The 18,841-nt window shown below is 44.9% G+C and overlaps 2 protein-coding genes across 4 annotated transcripts in view; both read right to left on the reverse strand.

The window, feature by feature from the left end:
• The window catches only part of vwc2l (von Willebrand factor C domain containing 2 like), a 33,582-nt gene extending 22,672 nt beyond the window's left edge, over positions 1–10,910 (reverse strand). The window contains exons 1-3 of the mRNA XM_043693344.2: positions 10,132–10,910; positions 8,471–8,943; positions 7,808–7,937 (exon numbers count right to left, since the gene is read on the reverse strand). Of these exons, the coding sequence (XP_043549279.1) occupies positions 7,808–7,937; positions 8,471–8,875 (535 nt within the window). The 5' untranslated portion in view covers positions 8,876–8,943; positions 10,132–10,910. The remainder of the gene's footprint in view (positions 1–7,807; positions 7,938–8,470; positions 8,944–10,131) is intronic.
• A 1,187-nt stretch (positions 10,911–12,097) lies between these two features.
• Positions 12,098–18,841, reverse strand: part of spag16 (sperm associated antigen 16) — a 988,648-nt gene continuing 981,904 nt past the window's right edge. For all 3 annotated transcript variants that reach the window (XM_043693350.2, XM_043693349.2, XM_087988888.1), the window contains exon 16: positions 12,098–12,471. In XM_043693350.2, coding sequence (XP_043549285.1) covers positions 12,296–12,471 — 176 coding nt within the window. In that variant the 3' untranslated portion in view covers positions 12,098–12,295. The remainder of the gene's footprint in view (positions 12,472–18,841) is intronic.

Raw genomic sequence — 18,841 nt, forward strand, 5'->3', positions numbered from 1 at the left:
GACCCCCTATCCCCAACTCAGCTGGCAGGTTGCCATTGTTTTCGAGTCAGGAAGTTAGCCTCCTTTCATGCCTTCAGGCAATCGCGAAGACGGCAAGAAGGGATGAGTTTTTCCTCAACTCGGCCAATTATTTCTCCCACTCGCCACTTCAAGGAAAGGGAACGTCATGCCCAAAGTTTGAAGGACAAAAGCATTTTTATGGAGAGCTGAAGAACAAAAAAATGACCCACTGTGCCTTGCTTCTGGAAGGTCTGCTTAGAGTATTGAGTGTAGGCAATTACATTTAAAAGAGCACTGGACGATTTGTCCAGGGGGTACAGAGCAAAGGAAACCTGTAGATTTGGTCGGAGACATTTGCAACTTTAAATATAAGGTTGTAACTGCTGAGAATGTGCTACAATGTCTAAATATTGTATTCGGAGCACTGCTCCTTCATCAGAAGGCTGTGGAGTATAAGATCATAAGATGATCTAATACTCCACAACCATCTGATGAAGGAGCAGTGCTATGAAAGCTAGTGCTTCCAATTAAACCTGTTGGACTATAACCTGGTGTTGTGTGATTTTTAACTTGATACATCCTAGTCCAATACCAGCACCTCCAAACCATAAAAATAGTATGGGGTTTTCAGTTCTGCTGAATTGTTACAAGGGAATATCTTTTCTGCTGTTGAGTGTAATAGTTGTCTGTTAAGTAATGTTTAGTCTAGTTTTGATCTTTGATTTGTTACAGTAAAAATTTACAATCTGAAATCCTGTTGTGCTTGATTAGGGAAGAGACAAATGTAGACAGAAGGGAGATTCAGAGACAAAATAGGTGTTTAAGGCTTAGTTAGTTGAAATATTTGATGTGGATACTGCAACAGTGAGTCGTTGATCATTTCCATTGTGTCATTAAATAGGCACAAATAAATAATGGCACTGAGACCAAAATAGTGGCATCACTGCAATGCAAAACAATAATCAGTGTTTCTTAAGGTTTTTCCCCAAACAGGAAGTTCAATATAGCGTGATTAGATTAGATTAGATTAGATTCCCTACAGTGCGGAAACTGGCCCTTCGGTCCAACAAGTCCACACCGACCCTCCGAAGAGCAACCCACCCAGACCCATTCCCCTACATTCACCCCTGACTAATGTACCTAACACTACGGGCAATTTAGCAGGGCCAATTCACCTGACCTGCACATCTTTGGACTGTGGGAGGAAACCGGAGCACCCGGAGGAAACCCACGCAGACACGGGGAGAATGTGTAAACTCCATTGAGATATTCACTGGGGTTGAAGAACTGCAAATTATAAATAGAAGAGGACACTGTAAACTTAATACCATTGGGATTATTGACAAAGATTAGCTGCTGTCATTGAAGGATATGTCCAAACTAAGTGAACTGTTGGGAGCAGTTTATGTAACATCTCAGTATCTTCCTTCCAAAAGTCCCAAGCCCGAGATAGCAAATGATACATTACTGGGTCAGGTTCCCTGTGCATGAGGAACAATGAAATAAGCCATTCAGTCCTTTGAGCATATTCTGCCACTAGATTAAATGATGATAGATTTGCATCTTAAAGCATCTGTCTAGTGTTCCACATCTCTCAATACCTAAACAATCTGCCGATTCGTGTTCTGAAATTTTTCAATTGATTTACAGTTTCAACAGCTTTTTCAGGGACGGAGAGAGTTTCAGATATTCTCCACTCTCACTGAACTCCTTGAAAAAGCTATGGAAAAAACACCCCTTAACTCTTTTTAACATCGCTGGGTCAGAAAAATGCATGCTGTGCCTCGTTAGCCAATTTCAATACATGTTTTATTCAGTACCCAGTGGTGTCGGCTTTGCATTGTTAAATGTGATTATGAACATTCTGGATGAAATCTTGAGGTTGGTTGATTTTTTGTTTCCCTGCTGAGATTGTAAGCAGTTGGCGAACTACGATTGACAGTGCAAAACACTCAAGTAGATTGACTTTATGCTTGTTTACGTCAATGTTGCAATGATTTAATTCAGCAGCTTTTTTCCACACAGGTACTTTTCCTTACAGGTGCTCTGAAGCAACCAAAAGATTTGAGGCATGAAAGGGAATCATTTCTGCCTATTTTTCAGACTCTGGGTGCCTTTAGATCCTAAAAGGTTATAGAACATAAAACAGTACAGCACAGTCTAGGCCTTATGGCCCTTGAAGTTGTGCTGACCTTTTATCTTACTCTTATATCAAACTAACCTACATACCCTTCAAGTTACTATCATCCATGTACCTATACAACAGTCACTTAAATGTCCCTAATGTCTCTGACTTTACTACCACTGCTGGCAGTACATTCCACGCACCCACCACTCTCAGTGTAAAGAACCTACCTATATAGAACATAGAGCACAGAACAGGCCCTTCGGCCCACGATGTTGTGCCGAACATTTGTCCTAGCTTAAGCACCCATCCATGTATCTATCCAATTGCCGCTTAAAGGTCACAAATGATTCTGACTCTGCCACTCCCACAGGCAGTGCATTCCATGCCCCCACCACTCTCTGGGTAAAGAACCTACCCCTGACATCCCCCCTATACCTTCCACCCTTCACCTTAAATTTATCTCCCCTTGTAACACTCTGTTGTACCCGGGCAAAAAGTTTCTGACAGTCTACTTTATCTATTCCTCTGATCATCTTATAAACCTCTATCAAGTCATCCCTCATCCTTCGCCGTTCCAATGAGAAAAGGCCTAGCACTCTCAACCTATCCTCGTACGACCTATTCTCCATTCCAGGCAACATCCTGGTAAATCTTCTCTGCACCCTGTCCAAAGCTTCCACATCTTTCCTAAAGTGAGGCGACCAGAACTGCACACAGTATTCCAAATGTGGCCTAACCAAGGTCCTGTACAGCTGCAACATCACTTCACGACTCTTGAATTCAATCCCTCTGCTAATGAACGCTAATACACCATAGGCCTTCTTACAAGCTCTATCCACCTGAGTGGCAACTTTCAAAGATCTATGAACATAGACTCCAAGATCCCTCTGCTCCTCCACCTTACTAAGAACCCTACCGTTAAACCTGTATTCCGCATTCTTATTTGTTCTTCCAAAATGAACAACCTCACACTTGACAGGGTTGAACTCCATCTGCCACTCCTCAGCCCAGCTCTGCATCATATCTGAATCTCTTTGCAGCCGACAACAGCCCTCCTCACTATCCACAACTCCACCAATCTTCGTATCATCTGCAAATTTACTGACCCACCCTTCGACTCTCTCTTCCAAGTCATTAATACCTCTGACATCTCCCCCAAACCTTCCTCCAATTAAAACATTTCTAACTATTCACTCTATCTATGTGTCTCATCATCTTGTACACCTTTATCAAGATGCCCCTCATCCTTCTTCGCTCCAATGAGAAAAGCTCTAGATCCCTCAACTTTTCTTCATAAGACATGCCCCTCCAGTCCAGGCAGCATCCTGGTAAATCTCCTCTGCACCCTCTCTAAAGCTTCCACATTCTTCCGATAATGAGGCAACCAGAACTGAACACAATATTTCAAGTGTAGTCTAACCTGGACTCTATAAAGCTGCACCATAACCTTGCAGCTCTTAAACTCAATTCCCTTGCTAATGAAAGTCAACACACCATCTGCCTTCTTTATAATCCTATCAACTTGGGTGGCAACTTTGAGGGATCTATGGACATGGATCCCAAGATCCCTCTGTTCCTCCACACTGCCCAGAATCCTGCCTTTCACCCTGTATTCTGCATTCAAGTCCAAAAATAAATCACTTCACACTTTTCCAGGTTGAACTCCATCTACCACTTATCAGCCCAGCTCTGCATCCTGTCAAGTCTTGGTGCAACCTACAAAAGCCCTCCACACTATCCACAACTCCACCAACCTTTGTGTCATTGGCAAACTTAGCAACCCACCCTACCACTCCCTCATCCAAGTCATTTATAAAATCCAAGTTAGACTTTTATGAGTGACTCAAACAAGATGAGATATTTTGCTGGCTTCATTGTGTACAGCCACCAAAGGTATGGAGACAGATTACAACATCGTTCAGTGTGAGATGTTGATTTAATGTTAACACTGTCACTTTGGAGCACAGTACCTTTCACCTCGCATCGTTGAAGGCACATTCAGAAACAGGAAGACTCCATCAGTGCTACTTAACATGATTATCAACTACTTATTGGTGGATTACAACTGGCTGTTGCTTTGAACCTATACGCGTTTGGTATGATTGGTTAAAGTTACAAAAGTGTGGCAGGTATTGAAGGAGTTTTTGCTGGCTTCAAGACTTCAATGCTAAGCAGTTGCTTATGAGTACAAGAACAGAAGTACGCCATTCTTCTTGCAATACAGCATGTCTTCGAAATGAGACAAATTGCAGGAAGAGGGAGGAGAAGAGTTCATAGCAATGTGATGTAATCCACCCAGGGTGTTGAGGGAATCATTATTTCTGTATCTGAATTTCAGTGAGGAATAATATTTGAGATTTCTGTGTTTCAGTACCGACGTCCTTGCTGAAACCTGTCACCTGCTGCAACCATAAGTATAACCTCACAAGAGTGCAAGGATCACTTTCACAGTCAGCGATAGCAAAGACAAACTTTCTGCATCTGACACCTTTCAGGCTAGCATTACAAGGAATTACAACATTTGACAGTTTACTATCCTCTCTTGTGTAATGCTCTCTGCTCAATGATTGCTAACACCATTTCATTCCCTCTACACAGAAAGCAGAAAGTAGGAATGCAGCTTTGGTGGTTGGTGCAATAAATAGAATGACATGCACATTACTTTCTGGAGTCTGCATATCAAGTCTTCCCTCCGTCAAAAATGAAAAGGGATTCTACTCTCACATCCAGCTGGTGTGAGACCACATTCATAATACCATACAGGTCAATGCCCAGTATGCTGGCAGCAGTTATAATGCCTTCATTGCACAGGAGTCTAAGGTACAGTTTAGGCAGCACAGTGGCTCAGTGGTTAGCACTGCTGCCTTACAGCGCCAGAGACCCGGGTTTGAGTCCAGCTTCGAGCAACTATCTGTATGAAGTTTGAATGTTCTCCTCGTGTCTGTGTAGGTTTTCTTTATGCACTCCGGTTTCCTCCCACAGTCCAAAGATGTGCAGGTCAGGTGCACTGCCATGCTAAGTTGTCCATAGTATTCAGGGATGTGCAGACTAGATAGGTTAGCAATGGAAATACAGGTTACAGGAATGGTAGGGGATGGTGGGTGGGTCTCGGTGTTATGCTCTTGAGGGTTGGTGTGGACTTGATGGTCTGAATTGACTGCTTCCACACTGTAGGGATTCCATGGTTACCATGACAAACCAAAGGATGGCCACTGGACATTGAGGATAATCTGTTGACTATGTGGAATGAAATCCATGTGATCATGAGTAATATGATGAAGTGGGTGACTGAAGATGAGCAGGAGAAGCAGCTCCAACATGGCCCATGAGAAGATATTGTTTTTCGATCAGAATTATTTCTCTATTGCTAAAAAGCTGAGACGCACACCCCATCTCAATGTTGGCGATAGCAAGAGTACTGGTGGAGTGCTGTGGTGAGAGGGTAAATGAGAGAGAACAGCAGATCTGTGCTCCTTGGAGCTGCTACTATTGCTCCCAAAGTGATGCCTCAGCAATCCTGTTAATCTGCTGCAACACAGATTGCTGGACTGCTGTGGGAGATTATAGACCCCTTTGCATAATGCAATCCTCAGGCATGATGGCAGCTGTCTGAACTCCATGCAGCCGTCTGAACTTCCACCGCAGCACTCCAATGTTTGCTGGCTGCCGCTTGGGCTGCAATGGAAGCGATGACATTAGCCATTAGACTCTGTATTATGTTCGGATTCACTAGTTGCGTAGGCCCAGCTGGGGTGGAAAGGAAGTGTTCGAAGCTCTGCACAATGCTCTTTGTCAAGTTTACCTCAGTCTTGTCCAAGTTCTTTGACACTGACTGCAGGCTTTCTGGTGGGTATCCTACTGCAGCAAACACTTCATTGTGTATATTTGTCAACCCTCTTTTGCGTGCTGCCCCACCTGAGCTCTCTGCAGTAGAACTTGTGTGCAACATTATCACTGCTGAGCTGGCACCTCTACCCAACTTTATCTGTCTGCCCTAATTATTGCCCATTTTCTGACAATGAATCTGCCCTATCCTTTTAAACTAGTGTCAGTATCTAAGCTGGAGGATGATGTGTGAAAATGAATGCTTCATTCTTGTTGCTTGACCACTGTACGACCAGGTTGCACCTTTTGGGTATGTGAAAGGAGAAATGCATACGGTTAACGTTGTGGTGGTTGCAAAGTAGGAGTTGAGTTTTTCATAAATCAGAAAAGATTGTGGGATGACAGGGAAGTGGAATGTGTACGGGTGGATTGTTTGAGAATATTGCCATCCTTGACTGCTTCAGGCCTGGCCTGGTTACAGCCTCAGAAAAGGATGTTTTTATCACTTCCACCACAGGGACTGGGCATTCAGGCATGACTGTCCCCTCTGGTTAGCCCTGGTGTCACTGCTTGCGCATTACCTGTTTGGCTGAATTGGAATTCTGAGGGACCTTGACAGGTTGGATGCCAAGAGGATATTAGAGGTGGAGGCCACAGTTTCAAATAAAGAGTTCCCACTTAACACAGGAGGGAGGAGAAATTTATTCTCTCCGAGGCTCATTAATCAATGGAATTCCCTATCCCAAACAGCAGGGCTAGCTGGACCACTGAGGGCTGAATGAGTTACACTTTTAATTTATCAAAGAGTCAAGAGTTATAGGATGGAAGTCGGAACGTATAGCTGAAGCCACAACCTGATCCACCAAACTCTTACTGAAATGACAGCACAGGCACAATGGGCTGAATGGCCTATTCCTGCTTCTCCATTTCTGATATCCTTGTGGACATCAGTTAGGAGTTATAATTGGTGGGGATTGTTGGTAGGTGAATGGTTAGGTGGTGATGCATGGAGCAAAACTTGTGATCCATTCACTGAGCCTGAGTGCTTGTGAGAGGTAATGAAGCACTACACCCAGAACTCCAGTGCTGATATTCACCTTCATTGCTCCAGCTGCCTTCTGATCCTGGTCCCCTACGAACATAGGAATGCTCGTCCTCTCTCTGCTTCCTCTATTGAGGCCTCCAGTGCTGCGTCCAAAAACCCCTGGAGCACACACTCTCCCTTGTTGTGCCACTGTTGAGTGTTCCACAGAGTCCGATTCAACTCCTGCACGATTCCTGGTGCCTTCCTCAGCTTGACACAGGCTGGAAAACCAGTGCCAGACATTCACGGCACTGGCTCCTCCCGCTCAGGCCTTTAGTGCTCTTGGCTCTAGCTGCCATCATTGAAATGAGTGGGCTTTACCAAGTGGTGTGCTGTCCATACTGCAGCCCACCAGGCCACACCAACACCATTCAAGTGCCTATTTCTGGGGAGTTACTGAACTTGGCTAAAACTCTGGTGACGTTTCGGTCTTATTTCTGATGGATCTGCCTATAAGCTCATGTCCAAATTGTGGTCACTTTGCCATCCTCCACCACACCCAACCCTGGAAAAAAAAAACACCCTTTCTCAAGGAAAAGGGCTGAAGTAAGACGTCTAAGTAAACGGTGAAAGAAACCTATGAGATGGGATTTTTTTTTTGGTTTTCTTTTTGACTATTCCCTCCCACCAGCCGCGCTCTGACACACACAAGCACGAATCGACAGAGGCATTGGCTCCCTGTTTTTTTTTTGCGAGCCCCCTGGGTGCTGGGATGTACGCTCAATGTTGTGATCCACAGGGCGCGGAGGAGGGGGGGGGAGGCCGCTTACCGTTCTTGCAGATCGGGCAGCATTGCTCGGGCTCGTACACCGGGTTGACGCACTCGGGGACGGCACAGTCGGCGACAACACAGTGCACCTCACTGCTGGCCTCACACCGGCACCACTCGCACGGAGATGGCTGTAACAAACCACACAGGTTTGACTCAGTAGTGCGGACAGCGAGTGCAAACTGGCTTCCAGCCTGACCCGGGACAACCCGAGGGCACAGTTTAACAACAGCAACACACACACACACACACAAAACCCACCAGTGGCTTCAGTGAACAGGAATGAACGGAACTCTCCTGACACTCTTTCCCCGTTCAACTGAAGCGCGTCCAAGCGCGGGGTTAACCTGGCTCACGCCGTGGCGGCGCTTTTAAGGGGAGCGATCCATCTCTCCTCCTTGTACCAATCTGATGGCGGTTTCGTTTTCGTTTTTTAAACACAGAAAGGATTACCGGGCTTTCCCGCGAGCGGGGTCTACCTGGGTCGCCCCAAAACGCCACTCCGCGCTGACAGAAACCTTACCGGGGCGTCAGGTGCCCCCCCCCCCCGGTTCATTTTGCAGCGGAGCTCCGGTGTGTCTGCAGCCAGTTTGCGGAAGGGGCCGCGGATTCTCGTCCACGGTCGCGGCGCTGACTGGTTAAGGGCGGGTGCGGTTACGCCTACCTTAAATTCCTCCAGCACTTTGTAGGTCTTCGCGCGGTATTCGCAAAAGTTCCGCACTTCTTTGCACTCGGGACAGCAGCCGTTGTGTTCGACCTTGCTGCACTTGGGGTGGATCTTGGGGCACTCGGGCTGGTCGCACACCGGCCCGTCCTCTGTGCAAACGCACGGGCAGTTCGAGTGGCCCGGGAAGAAGCGCTCGCCCAGCTTGTACACGAAGCCGCTGTCGTCCACGCAGCCTTTGCCCCGGTAGTCGTCGAACTCCACGTTGTCGCCGTTGGCCGCCCCCAGGGTGTTGTCAGCCCCCAGGCTGTCCTCCTCCGGCTCGGCGGAGGCCGGGGGAGGGAGGAGGAGGAGGGCACGGGTCACCAGCAGGAGCACGCAGGCTGCATGCGGTCCGGGAGCCATCCTTCACCAGTCCCTGGGCTCGGCCACCAGCTCCGGCTCTGCGCTGGGCTGCAGCCGCCCATAAACGGCTGCAAAAAAACACACACACACACAGTACAAGGGCAGAGTTAAAGAAACACTCGCATTGTTACACACACCGCTCACTACATGGCCTCACGGCTACCGGAGCACTTTTGTAGGAATTGTCGAAGACGATTAACGCCATATAAGCAGCTGCGGGATACATGGTACAAAAACCAAACAGGTTTAAAGAAGGACTTGTATTTCACATACACCTCTCATTCCATTCCAGTACCGACCGACAGCTACCGGAGCACTTTTGCAGCAATTGTACAAGGCGCCAGTCAATTCATGCATCGCATGTGATAATCAATGTTCTTTTTTTCTGAAAAACAAATCACTTCAGGACACCAGCAGATAACCCCCCCACTAATTCTTCTTCCAAATAGCGTTGTCTTTTCTGACAGAGGAAAAGGGCAGTGCAGCACACCGTCAGCGCTGCACCGGGAGCATTCCCCTGCAATGGAACTTGACCCACGACCCCGGCAACTTAGGGCAAGCCAAGGGCAGACCACTCAACACGGGCTGGCAGCCCGGAATCTGCATCTCAGGCACACGGCTAGGGGAGGCACGGAGAAACTGCACAAACTTTACAGCCGCGGGGAGGGCGGAATTTTTAAAACAAGAAGGAAAGGAATTCATTCTGCAGATCTCACGGTGCAATACGACAAACATGTCAAACTTCTTGAACAGAAAACAAACCCGCCTGTGTTTGGGAGAGGGAGGGAGGGAGGGTGGACAAAACAGGGAAATCGCCCCTTGTGCTGAGCATAAGTCTTGTCCTCCCCGGGACTGCCGATGACCTTCCTGTTACAGTGTTACAGACACAGTCCGAATCGGTGTGATTGATACGGTTTTCACCAATGTTAATTACACCCAAAGATGGCGAGTGAATAAAGACAAGGTCACTGGGCCAGCGAGCGTATGTGGAGGGCTGGGGGAAGGAAGGGGTTATATATTATCTTTCTGATCAGCTCGTCAGAACTGACCCTCTAAATTCAAAGGTTGCATTCCACAGGATTCGGGAGGGGGGGGGGGGGGGGTTAGATACAAAAATAAAGACACCAGTTGCAGGCACGCCGCATTTTCTTCCTGCAACTTCGTGCGGGTATACAGCAACCGGGGAGGATGATTAGTTAATACCATCCCACACACGGCCGGGCGCAGGGCAGGATAGAGACACATAGCTCGGTTACCTGTGGTCGCTTGCTGATGATTTGTGGCCAGTTTACGCTTGTTTACGCAGCGCGCATCTTCGATGAAGGCAAAAGAGTCGCTGGACGGGAGCTGGCGAAGTCACCACATGGTCTCCAGATCACCTCAAGGTTCCCCCCTCTCAGTCCTCCGCAGTTGTTCCCCAGCGACACCGCTAAAGTGTAAAGTTGGCCCGCTTTTAAAAACTGAATGCCAGGCGACGTTCAGTGCCGGGCCAGCCCACCTTGTGGAGACAGGCTGCTGCCAGGGTGTACACAGCGGCGCAGGACCCCACCGGAGACTTTAACAGCTCCTGCATGTTAGCACCGCGCTCCCGGTGGCCTCTGGCTGCTGCACCACTTGGGATTGTTCAGCTCTGGCGGGCATCACCTTTTCACAATAGACCTGGCGCTTTCAGCACCAAGGAGAGCGCCCGTCGACTCAACGCGTTCTTCCCACAGTGTGTGTGTTTGTGTATCTGTGTCTGTGTGTTGCTCTCGGTCCTTGTCCTGGCGCCCCGCTACCTTGATCTTTAATGCCAAAACCACAGCGGAGACAAGGCGGAGACCGGGCAATTTACCCCGAGACTCAGGCGAGGCCAATGTATGTCCAAACAAGTGAAGCTCGTCACCAGATCTCCGAAATCGTCCAGTTTCTTGTCACTGCAGTCCCTTTATATTGGTCCTATCCTCCTGGCCCGCGGTGGTCTCCTGCTCTCCCCGACCATCTCTCTGTCTCGGCTCGCCTTTGCTTGCTTTGCTGGCGGTGACTCTGATTTATTCAATCGACTCCAGGTCATGTTGCTTGCTCGGCTAAGAGTCCTCCGAGTGGCACTCTGGCTGCGAGCTTCCCGGGCATGCAGTACGTCCGTGCTGTCATTAGGCGTCATTGTCAAACTGCGTATCTCGATCAAACACAGCAGAGGACCACTCGGGTATTCCGCCTCCTCTAGCCTTGTACAAAACGCGCGCAGGTCAGGGTCACTGCAAATGCAATAGTGTAAACACACACACACAGAATAACAAAAACAACATGCTGCGGTAGCTGGAGATCTGATTTTAAAAAGTGCTGGAGAAACTCAGTAGGTATGTGGAGCGAGCAGAAGTGTTAACGTTTAGACTCCTTCTTTGGAGAGAATATCAATACTAATTACAATGTGGAGTGTTCACCGGCCGGAGACAATTTTTGTTCGGGGACCATCGTTGTCCTAGTCGATTAGCTCTGTCCCCGTGGCCCTGTAATTTTCTTCCCATCATTTATTTATACAATTCCCTCTGGAAGTTACTGCTGAACCTGCTTCCACTACCTTTCAGGTGGTGAGATTACAGATTACAGATTACATTACAGATTACATTACAGTGTGGAAACAGGCCCTTCGGCCCAACAAGTCCACACCGACCCGCCGAAGCGCAACCCACCCATACCCCTACATTTACCCCTTACCTAACTCTATGGGCAATTTAGCATGGCCAATTCACCTGACCTGCACATTTTTGGACTGTGGGAGGAAATCGGAGCACCCGGAGGAAACCCAAGCAGACACGGGGAGAATGTGCAAACTCCACACAGACACCTGAGGCAGGAATTGAACTCGGGTCTCTGGTGCTGTGAGGCAGCAGTGCTAACCATTGTGCCACCGTGCCACCCTTGTGGTGTTACACGGCTTGATCGGTATTACTTACCTCTGAGGTAAAAACAATGACTGCAGATGCTGGAAACCAGATTCTGGATCAGTGGTGCTGGAAGAGCACAGCAATTCAGGCAGCATCCGAGGACAGGCAAAATCGACGTTTCGGGCAAAAGCCCTTCATTACTTACCTGTGGCTAGGCAGCAGAGCAGCAAAGCAGAACCTATGTTATTGAGCAGTTTAAGTTGTGGAATGAGTGAAAATAATAGGTACTCTCTGATACTTAAAGGGCCACCACCCACACCAATTACATAGAAACATTATAAACACCCAGTATCTTTCAAACACACCAATTTAATAACTGACAAAAGATGAGCTAAGTTGATTATTACACTCTGTAGTTACACAGTATAGAAGAGCTTTCCACTACATTATCCAATTTTCCACAAAATAATTTTGATTCACACAGTAAGAGTCAAAAGCACATCTTAAACTAATCAAGAGGTGGAATCAACACTTGGATACTATAACTATTGCTTTATGTCCAGAGGCGGATGGTACCATCAGACCCTCCTGATACCACATATTCACCCTTGTGGTCAAACAGCACACACTGCACAGCGTCTTCATGTCCTGAAAGGCTGTACAACTGACCCGAGGGCAGATCCAATATCTTCACAGTCCCATCGTTGCTGGCCATGACCACTAGTTGACCTGAGGAGCAACAAAAAAAGAAAAACATGAAAAATATAGAACCATGAAATAAATAAAGGTGGCACCACGTTTGGTGAACATCAAGGCAACAGAATATATACTCATCTCTACCTAGAAACCATCATTTAACACCAGGGCCTTTTGGAAAAAAAATGCAGATATATGTCTACTCCGCATAGCTATGCACAGTTTCTCGCAAAATTAAATCATTTGTAATAATATATGTCCATTAAAAGGTCACACAGTGTCAAGAGTGCCCTGCTGTGGAAATCACATCAGTAGCTTGGATGTTTTAGCTTTAATTTCTTGTTGCTAATATGATAAAAATCAGCAGGGACTTGAATTAATGAACTTGCAGCATTTGAGCAGTATACTCTGAATACTATACTTTGGCGTAGAGTGCACCAATAATGTGCACCAAAAACAAAATCTCACTTCTTTCTGGATAGAAGCCCTCCAGCAAAATATGCGAAAGTCCTTAAAGAAGGTACAGAGCATATTTATTAGAACAGTGCCAGGAATAAAGGACCTCAGTGACATGGAGAGACTCGAGCAGCTGGGGTGGTTCTCCTGATGGGAGATTCTGTGGAACTTTAACAGAGGTATTCAAAATCACAAGAGGTTTGATAGATTAAGTAAGGACAAATTATTTCTGTTGGCAGAAGAATTGCAACTGTGATCACAGATTTAAACAGAGACAGTATATAGTAAAGGTTAAATAAGGAAAAACTGGTTTGGATAGTGAGTTGTTGTGATTTGGAATGCACTGCGTAATAATTTTCAACAAGGAATTAGATAAAGACTTGAGAAGGAAAGTATTTCAGGGTTATTAGGGAAAAGCAGGTGGCTCTTTCAAAAAGCTAGCACAGGCAGAATGAATAAATGGTCTGTTCTGAATTTGTATAGTTTTATTATTCTGCAAAAAAGCTCCATGATAACGTTGGGCCCTTGGAGTATGCATTCAAAGTTAACCTTAAAAAACCACATTAAATTACATGGGGGGGGGGTTGCTTACAATTTCCATCAGCATAGATTAATGACACAATTTAATAGAGAGAATCTATTTTATCTGGTGGAACAGTCCAGAACAAATCAGGATAACTTTTAAGTTAGAACAAGGCATTTCGAAGTGATGGCAGGAAACATTTCTTCATGGAGAAGGGGTTGCTGGTGTAGTGAGGATAGCACTGGACTTATACTTCCAAAATTCCAATCACAGCTCTTGGATCATGGATTAAAATCTCACCACGGCAGCTGATGGAATTTAAATTTTAATAATAAACACACCCAAAACTAAATAAACTAATCTCAGTGATAACGATCATGCTTGTTTTGGGTCTCTGCATGCCCATTTTTACCTTTGGGAATATTGGGGAAGTGCCAGGACAATTAGTAAGCTGATTATCGATTTATATCATTTATATATTTATATCATTAAAGTTCTCTCTATTGGCAACAAATCCCGGAATGGGACTTCAACCCAGAGTTTTTTACTTAAAGCTGGAGCAAAACCTCCAAAATGGTGATCATGATCAGGTAAACTAGAATTGGATCCCCAAAATAGCTGTCAAGGCTGGGGGTCATTTGAAAAATTTCAAAACTGAGATTGACAGATCAATGTTAGGTTAGTGAATTATAGGATATGAACTTTTGCAGATGAATAGATTAAAAGTTAAAAATACAGATCAGTCGTGACGCAATTGAATGGGGTAACAGGCTGAAGTGACTTGTATTCCTATGACAACAAAACTGGCTAAAGGTGAAAGACTTTCCTTGTAGAGTTGGGCTCAATGTATTCCATTTGGTACCAAGTCTTACTTATGTATTGTAACTGTGGTTTTCTTTTATAGAGTAAGAAATCTTTCTCACACAGAAACAGATTGTGAATTTGGGCCTCAGAGATTACTCATGAAAATCTGTCTGGCAAAGAAACATCACCCACTGCTACATGGAACCGGCATTAATCATGAGGCTCTGGGTGCATGGATCTTTATTTATACAGGTACAGCCATGTGGAAGGAATCATCAGCACCAAACACATTCCACAGCTCTGCACAATGAGGTCAGGTTTGTTAATACAATTTTTGTTAAGAAAGAATGCAATCCAGTGTCAACTAGCTCATAATGATGCCAAACCAAGAAATCTCTTTTGCTCACATATTTTGATGCTTTCTTTTGCAGTTTTAGAGAATGGGTTCTCATTGCTCAGAACTAGCAATGGAGGTAATATATGACCGAGGTTTGAGAAAATTTGTAGCTCAGGTTGAGGTTCTGGATGTAGGCTTGCTCACTAAGGTGGAAGGTTTGTTTTCAGACATTTCGTCACCATACTAGGTAACATTGGTGAGCCTCAGATGAGGCACTGGTGGCATGGCCCGCTTTCTATTCTAAACACATAAATAGAAAGTGGGCCATGCCACCAGTGCCTCATCCGGAAGCTCGCTGATGATGTTACCTAGTATGGTGATGAAATGTCTGAAAACGAACCTTCCAGCTCAGCGAGCAAACCTACATCCAATAATATATTACCATTGTGCAGAAGGTGTAATTGACTCTATAAATCCACCTACTTTATATCAATTAATAATACTCCATCTACTATTAATCTTCCTAATGATTGTATCTGAGATTAATAGCTGAAATCCTTTTCGATATTGTTTCGTTTCCTTTAATGGAGAACAAATCTTTCTGCCTAGAATTCAGTAGGCTGAATTTCCTTTGCTTATGAAGCAAACAGTATAATAATGTGTTCTATATAAAAAAAATCAATAAATTCATTTCAAGTCACAATATGGGGGTCCATATATATAAATATGGCTGTTGGTGTGGGCTGGAATATATTACAATTTATAACCCAAATGTATTTGAGCAGTAATGTGCCTGACATTTTATTTTTGGTTGAGTTGATATGTACTGTCTTGATATAAATTAATCAATACAAATAATAATCTGGAAACAAATCTAAAATATCAAAGGCACTTTGAGACAGCCAGAAAGACTGTGAGCTCTGATTGACCTTTCTACGTAAATGTGACCAGGAAATTGTCCTGCTGCTCAGTTGAAGCTCTATTGCTCACTGTGACTGGCTGCATAAAACATAAGTAATGGAAGGGGGTGGGGTATACACATAAACTTTAATCAATCCCTCCCCTTTATCAATAGGCAGCACATTTGAGACAGTCAGAGGGTTACATAAACGTACATATGAAAAAGATTAATTCAGTAGTGCTGTGAATGTTCTAGTGCCTTTGCTGAGGTGTATTTTGCAGTTAAGTGTGATAAATTCGTACTGTTTACCAACCTTTAATAACTGGCTAGCTTCTTCAGCCAGAACAAAGCCTGACACAGCACCTGCTACTGGATAGATGGGGGCATCCAATGCAGCAGGTGACAATGTTTATTACAGATCCTGGTGAAGACTGAAATCTGCTGAATATATCATATTGGGTTACTGGATGCATCTTGTGCATGATACGTACCAGTCTGAAGAACAGATACGCCCCCTCATACCAAAAACAAAAATACACCTTTAACTTCAAACAAATATTCTCCCGAAGCAAACAGAGGGTTCATATCCGTACTCAAGGATTGAAGGTGTGGCAACGAAGAACATTTTGTAAAAGTAACAGATATAGGAATCACTGTACTCCGCTGTGAGGCAGTGAACCTGCACAGTCCCCATTGTGGGTTGATAATACAGTTTTGTTCCAATGCTGTTGAAGAGGAATTGATCTTAATTGAAAAGCGATCTTATCCCCCAGATTTTAAAAATAATTATTCTTGGAACATGGGCATCGCTGGCTGACCAGCATTTATTGCCTGTCCCTTGATGCCCTTGAGAAGATGGTGGCCAGCTGCCTTCTTGAACTGCAGGTGGAAATGGTCATGGGTTTGGAAGGTGTTGTCTGAGGATTTTTGGTGAATTCCTGCAGTGCATCTTGTAGATAGTACACACTGCTGCTACTGAGTGTTGTTGGTGGAGGGAGTGGATGCTTGTGAATGGGGTACCAATCAAGCAGGTTGCTTTGTCCTAGATGTTGTCAAGCTTCTCGAGTGTTGCTGGAGTTGCAACCATCCAGGCAAGTGAATTAATGATTTACTTATTATCATATAGATCTTGAAAACACAGTGAAAAGTGTTTGGATGCCTCAATCTGGTACCATTTTGAGTTACAATAAGGACAGAAAGAAATTACTTAAATAAGAGTTCATCTTCTGTTCAAATTGAGGTCTCAAGCACAGTTTCAGGGTTCCTGCATGGTCTCTTGCAAGGTGATCTGGTCCTCAAGGAGTCCCAACGATCCGATGCCCCGGAAGACACTGTCAAGGGTCCAGGCTCCGGCCTACTGCTGTCAGGAGTCTCCGCTCTGGTCATCGCCACTACCAAGAATCCAGGCTCTGGCCCTACTGTCACCAGGAGTCCCTGTACCAGGTACTGTCACCACCAAGAGTCTAGACTATGGGCCTACCTGTGTGCCAAAAGTCCTTGTCCCTGGTACTGACACTGCCAAGAGTCCAGGCTCCAGGCACCGCTGCCACCAGGAGTCCCTGTCCCTGCCACTGACTCTACAGCCACTGCCCCACTACACCATTCCAGCCTTGAAGATGAAGAAGAAAGATAAAAGAAAAGAAAAACACAAAATGTACACAGAGAAAACGATGTCTGTTAGCCTGTAGACTACCATGCCAGCACCTTGTTGGAATATTCCATCACACTCTGACTCGTGCCTTGTAGATAATGAACAGGTTTTGGGGAGTCAGGAGTTGAGTTACTTGCCACAGTATTCCTAGCCTCTGATCTACTTTTGTTGGTGTGGCAAGTCAAGTTGAGGTTCTGGTCAATGGCAATATCAAGGATGTTGATAGTGGGGGTTTCAGTAATGATAACACTATTGAATGTCAAGGCGCTGTGATTACAAAGTCTGTTATTGGAGATGGCCATTGTCTGGAATTTGTGTAAAGCAGATGTTACTTTCCATTTGTCAGCTGAAGCTTGCAGATTGCCCAGATCTTCTTGTATTTGTTATTTCAGTATTTGAGGAATTACAAATAATGCTGCACAGTGTGCGATCATTGGCGACCACCCCACCTCTGACGTTACAATGGAGGGAAGGACATTGATGAAGCAACTGAAGATGGTTGGACCTCATACACTGCCCTGGGGAACCTCTGCAGAGATGTCCTGCAGCTGAGATGACTGATCTCCACCAACCACAACCATCTTCCTATGTGTCAGGTATGACTCCAACCAGTGGACACTATTTTTAACAAAATGTCTGTAGAAATTAACCTTGGTTCTATGGTAGTCCTCACACCTCTGAGGCAGGGAATTGCAAGATGAAGCAAGCACTCCAGTAACCTCACTGATGCTTCATTTCAGTGCTGAGGGAGTACTACACAGTTGGAGGGGATGAGAGGTGAAACTTAGGTCCTTCTCAATTGATGTAAAAGAGCTCCCTGTACAATCTGAAAAAAGCAGAGAAATACCCTCAGTGTTTTGACCATTTTAGCAATACCACCAAAAACAAACTATTTGCCACTTTTACTTCCTGTCATTTATGGAATCTTGCTATGCCACGTATTACACTACTGTGTGCGATAAAATTAGAAATGACTATATTTTAAAGTAATTAATCAGCTGTGATGTGCTTTGGGAAGTGATAGATAAATGCAAACTTTTTCTTTCTTACCTTCCAAACAGTTAAGATGCATTTGATGACCCACTTCAATATCTGATTCAAAATCTTATTCCTGTTGTTCAATAATGACAGATGTAGCCACATGGCCCCAGCTCTTATGGTCCAGGTACTTAAATTCAATTCATTAATGTGTGATAGGCTTTTATAGCTCAAACTTCAAAGGTGATTGATTTTATAAAGTGATAATCCAGACTACATGGGGCATGGACAAACACGAACTGCACTTGTCAAAGGAAAATATGTTGACAGTTTAGGTCCTAAAACAGAATTATCTGAACAGTTTGGAATCTACTCTCACCATTACTTATGTCAGTTGAAAGCTCCTGCCTTTTTATTCCTTTGAGTTGATGCTCATTCAGGGCCTCTTTGAGCCAAGGAAGTTGGAAAGCATTTGGATCTATTGACCTGATACCATGCCAACCTCTTAATTGAGGAAATCATTGTGTACAGCAGGTAGCTGCTCAATTCTTCAACTCCTCTGAGATATTTCTTCAATTTCCTACATCATACAATGACTGCACTTCAAACGTAGTTCATTGACTGTAAAGTGCTTTTGGAATGTCCTGAGGTCATGAAAGGCATTAGATCAATGCTAATTATTCATTCTTATATCAGAAAACTGTAAGAAATTGAATTGCTCCTGGAAAAGTCATCAATTAAATCCTGTTAATC

This window comes from Chiloscyllium plagiosum, unplaced genomic scaffold (genome assembly GCF_037043375.1).
Source record: "Chiloscyllium plagiosum isolate Xiang-an unplaced genomic scaffold, Cpla_swu_hap1 HiC_scaffold_7, whole genome shotgun sequence".
NCBI lineage: Eukaryota > Metazoa > Chordata > Chondrichthyes > Orectolobiformes > Hemiscylliidae > Chiloscyllium > Chiloscyllium plagiosum.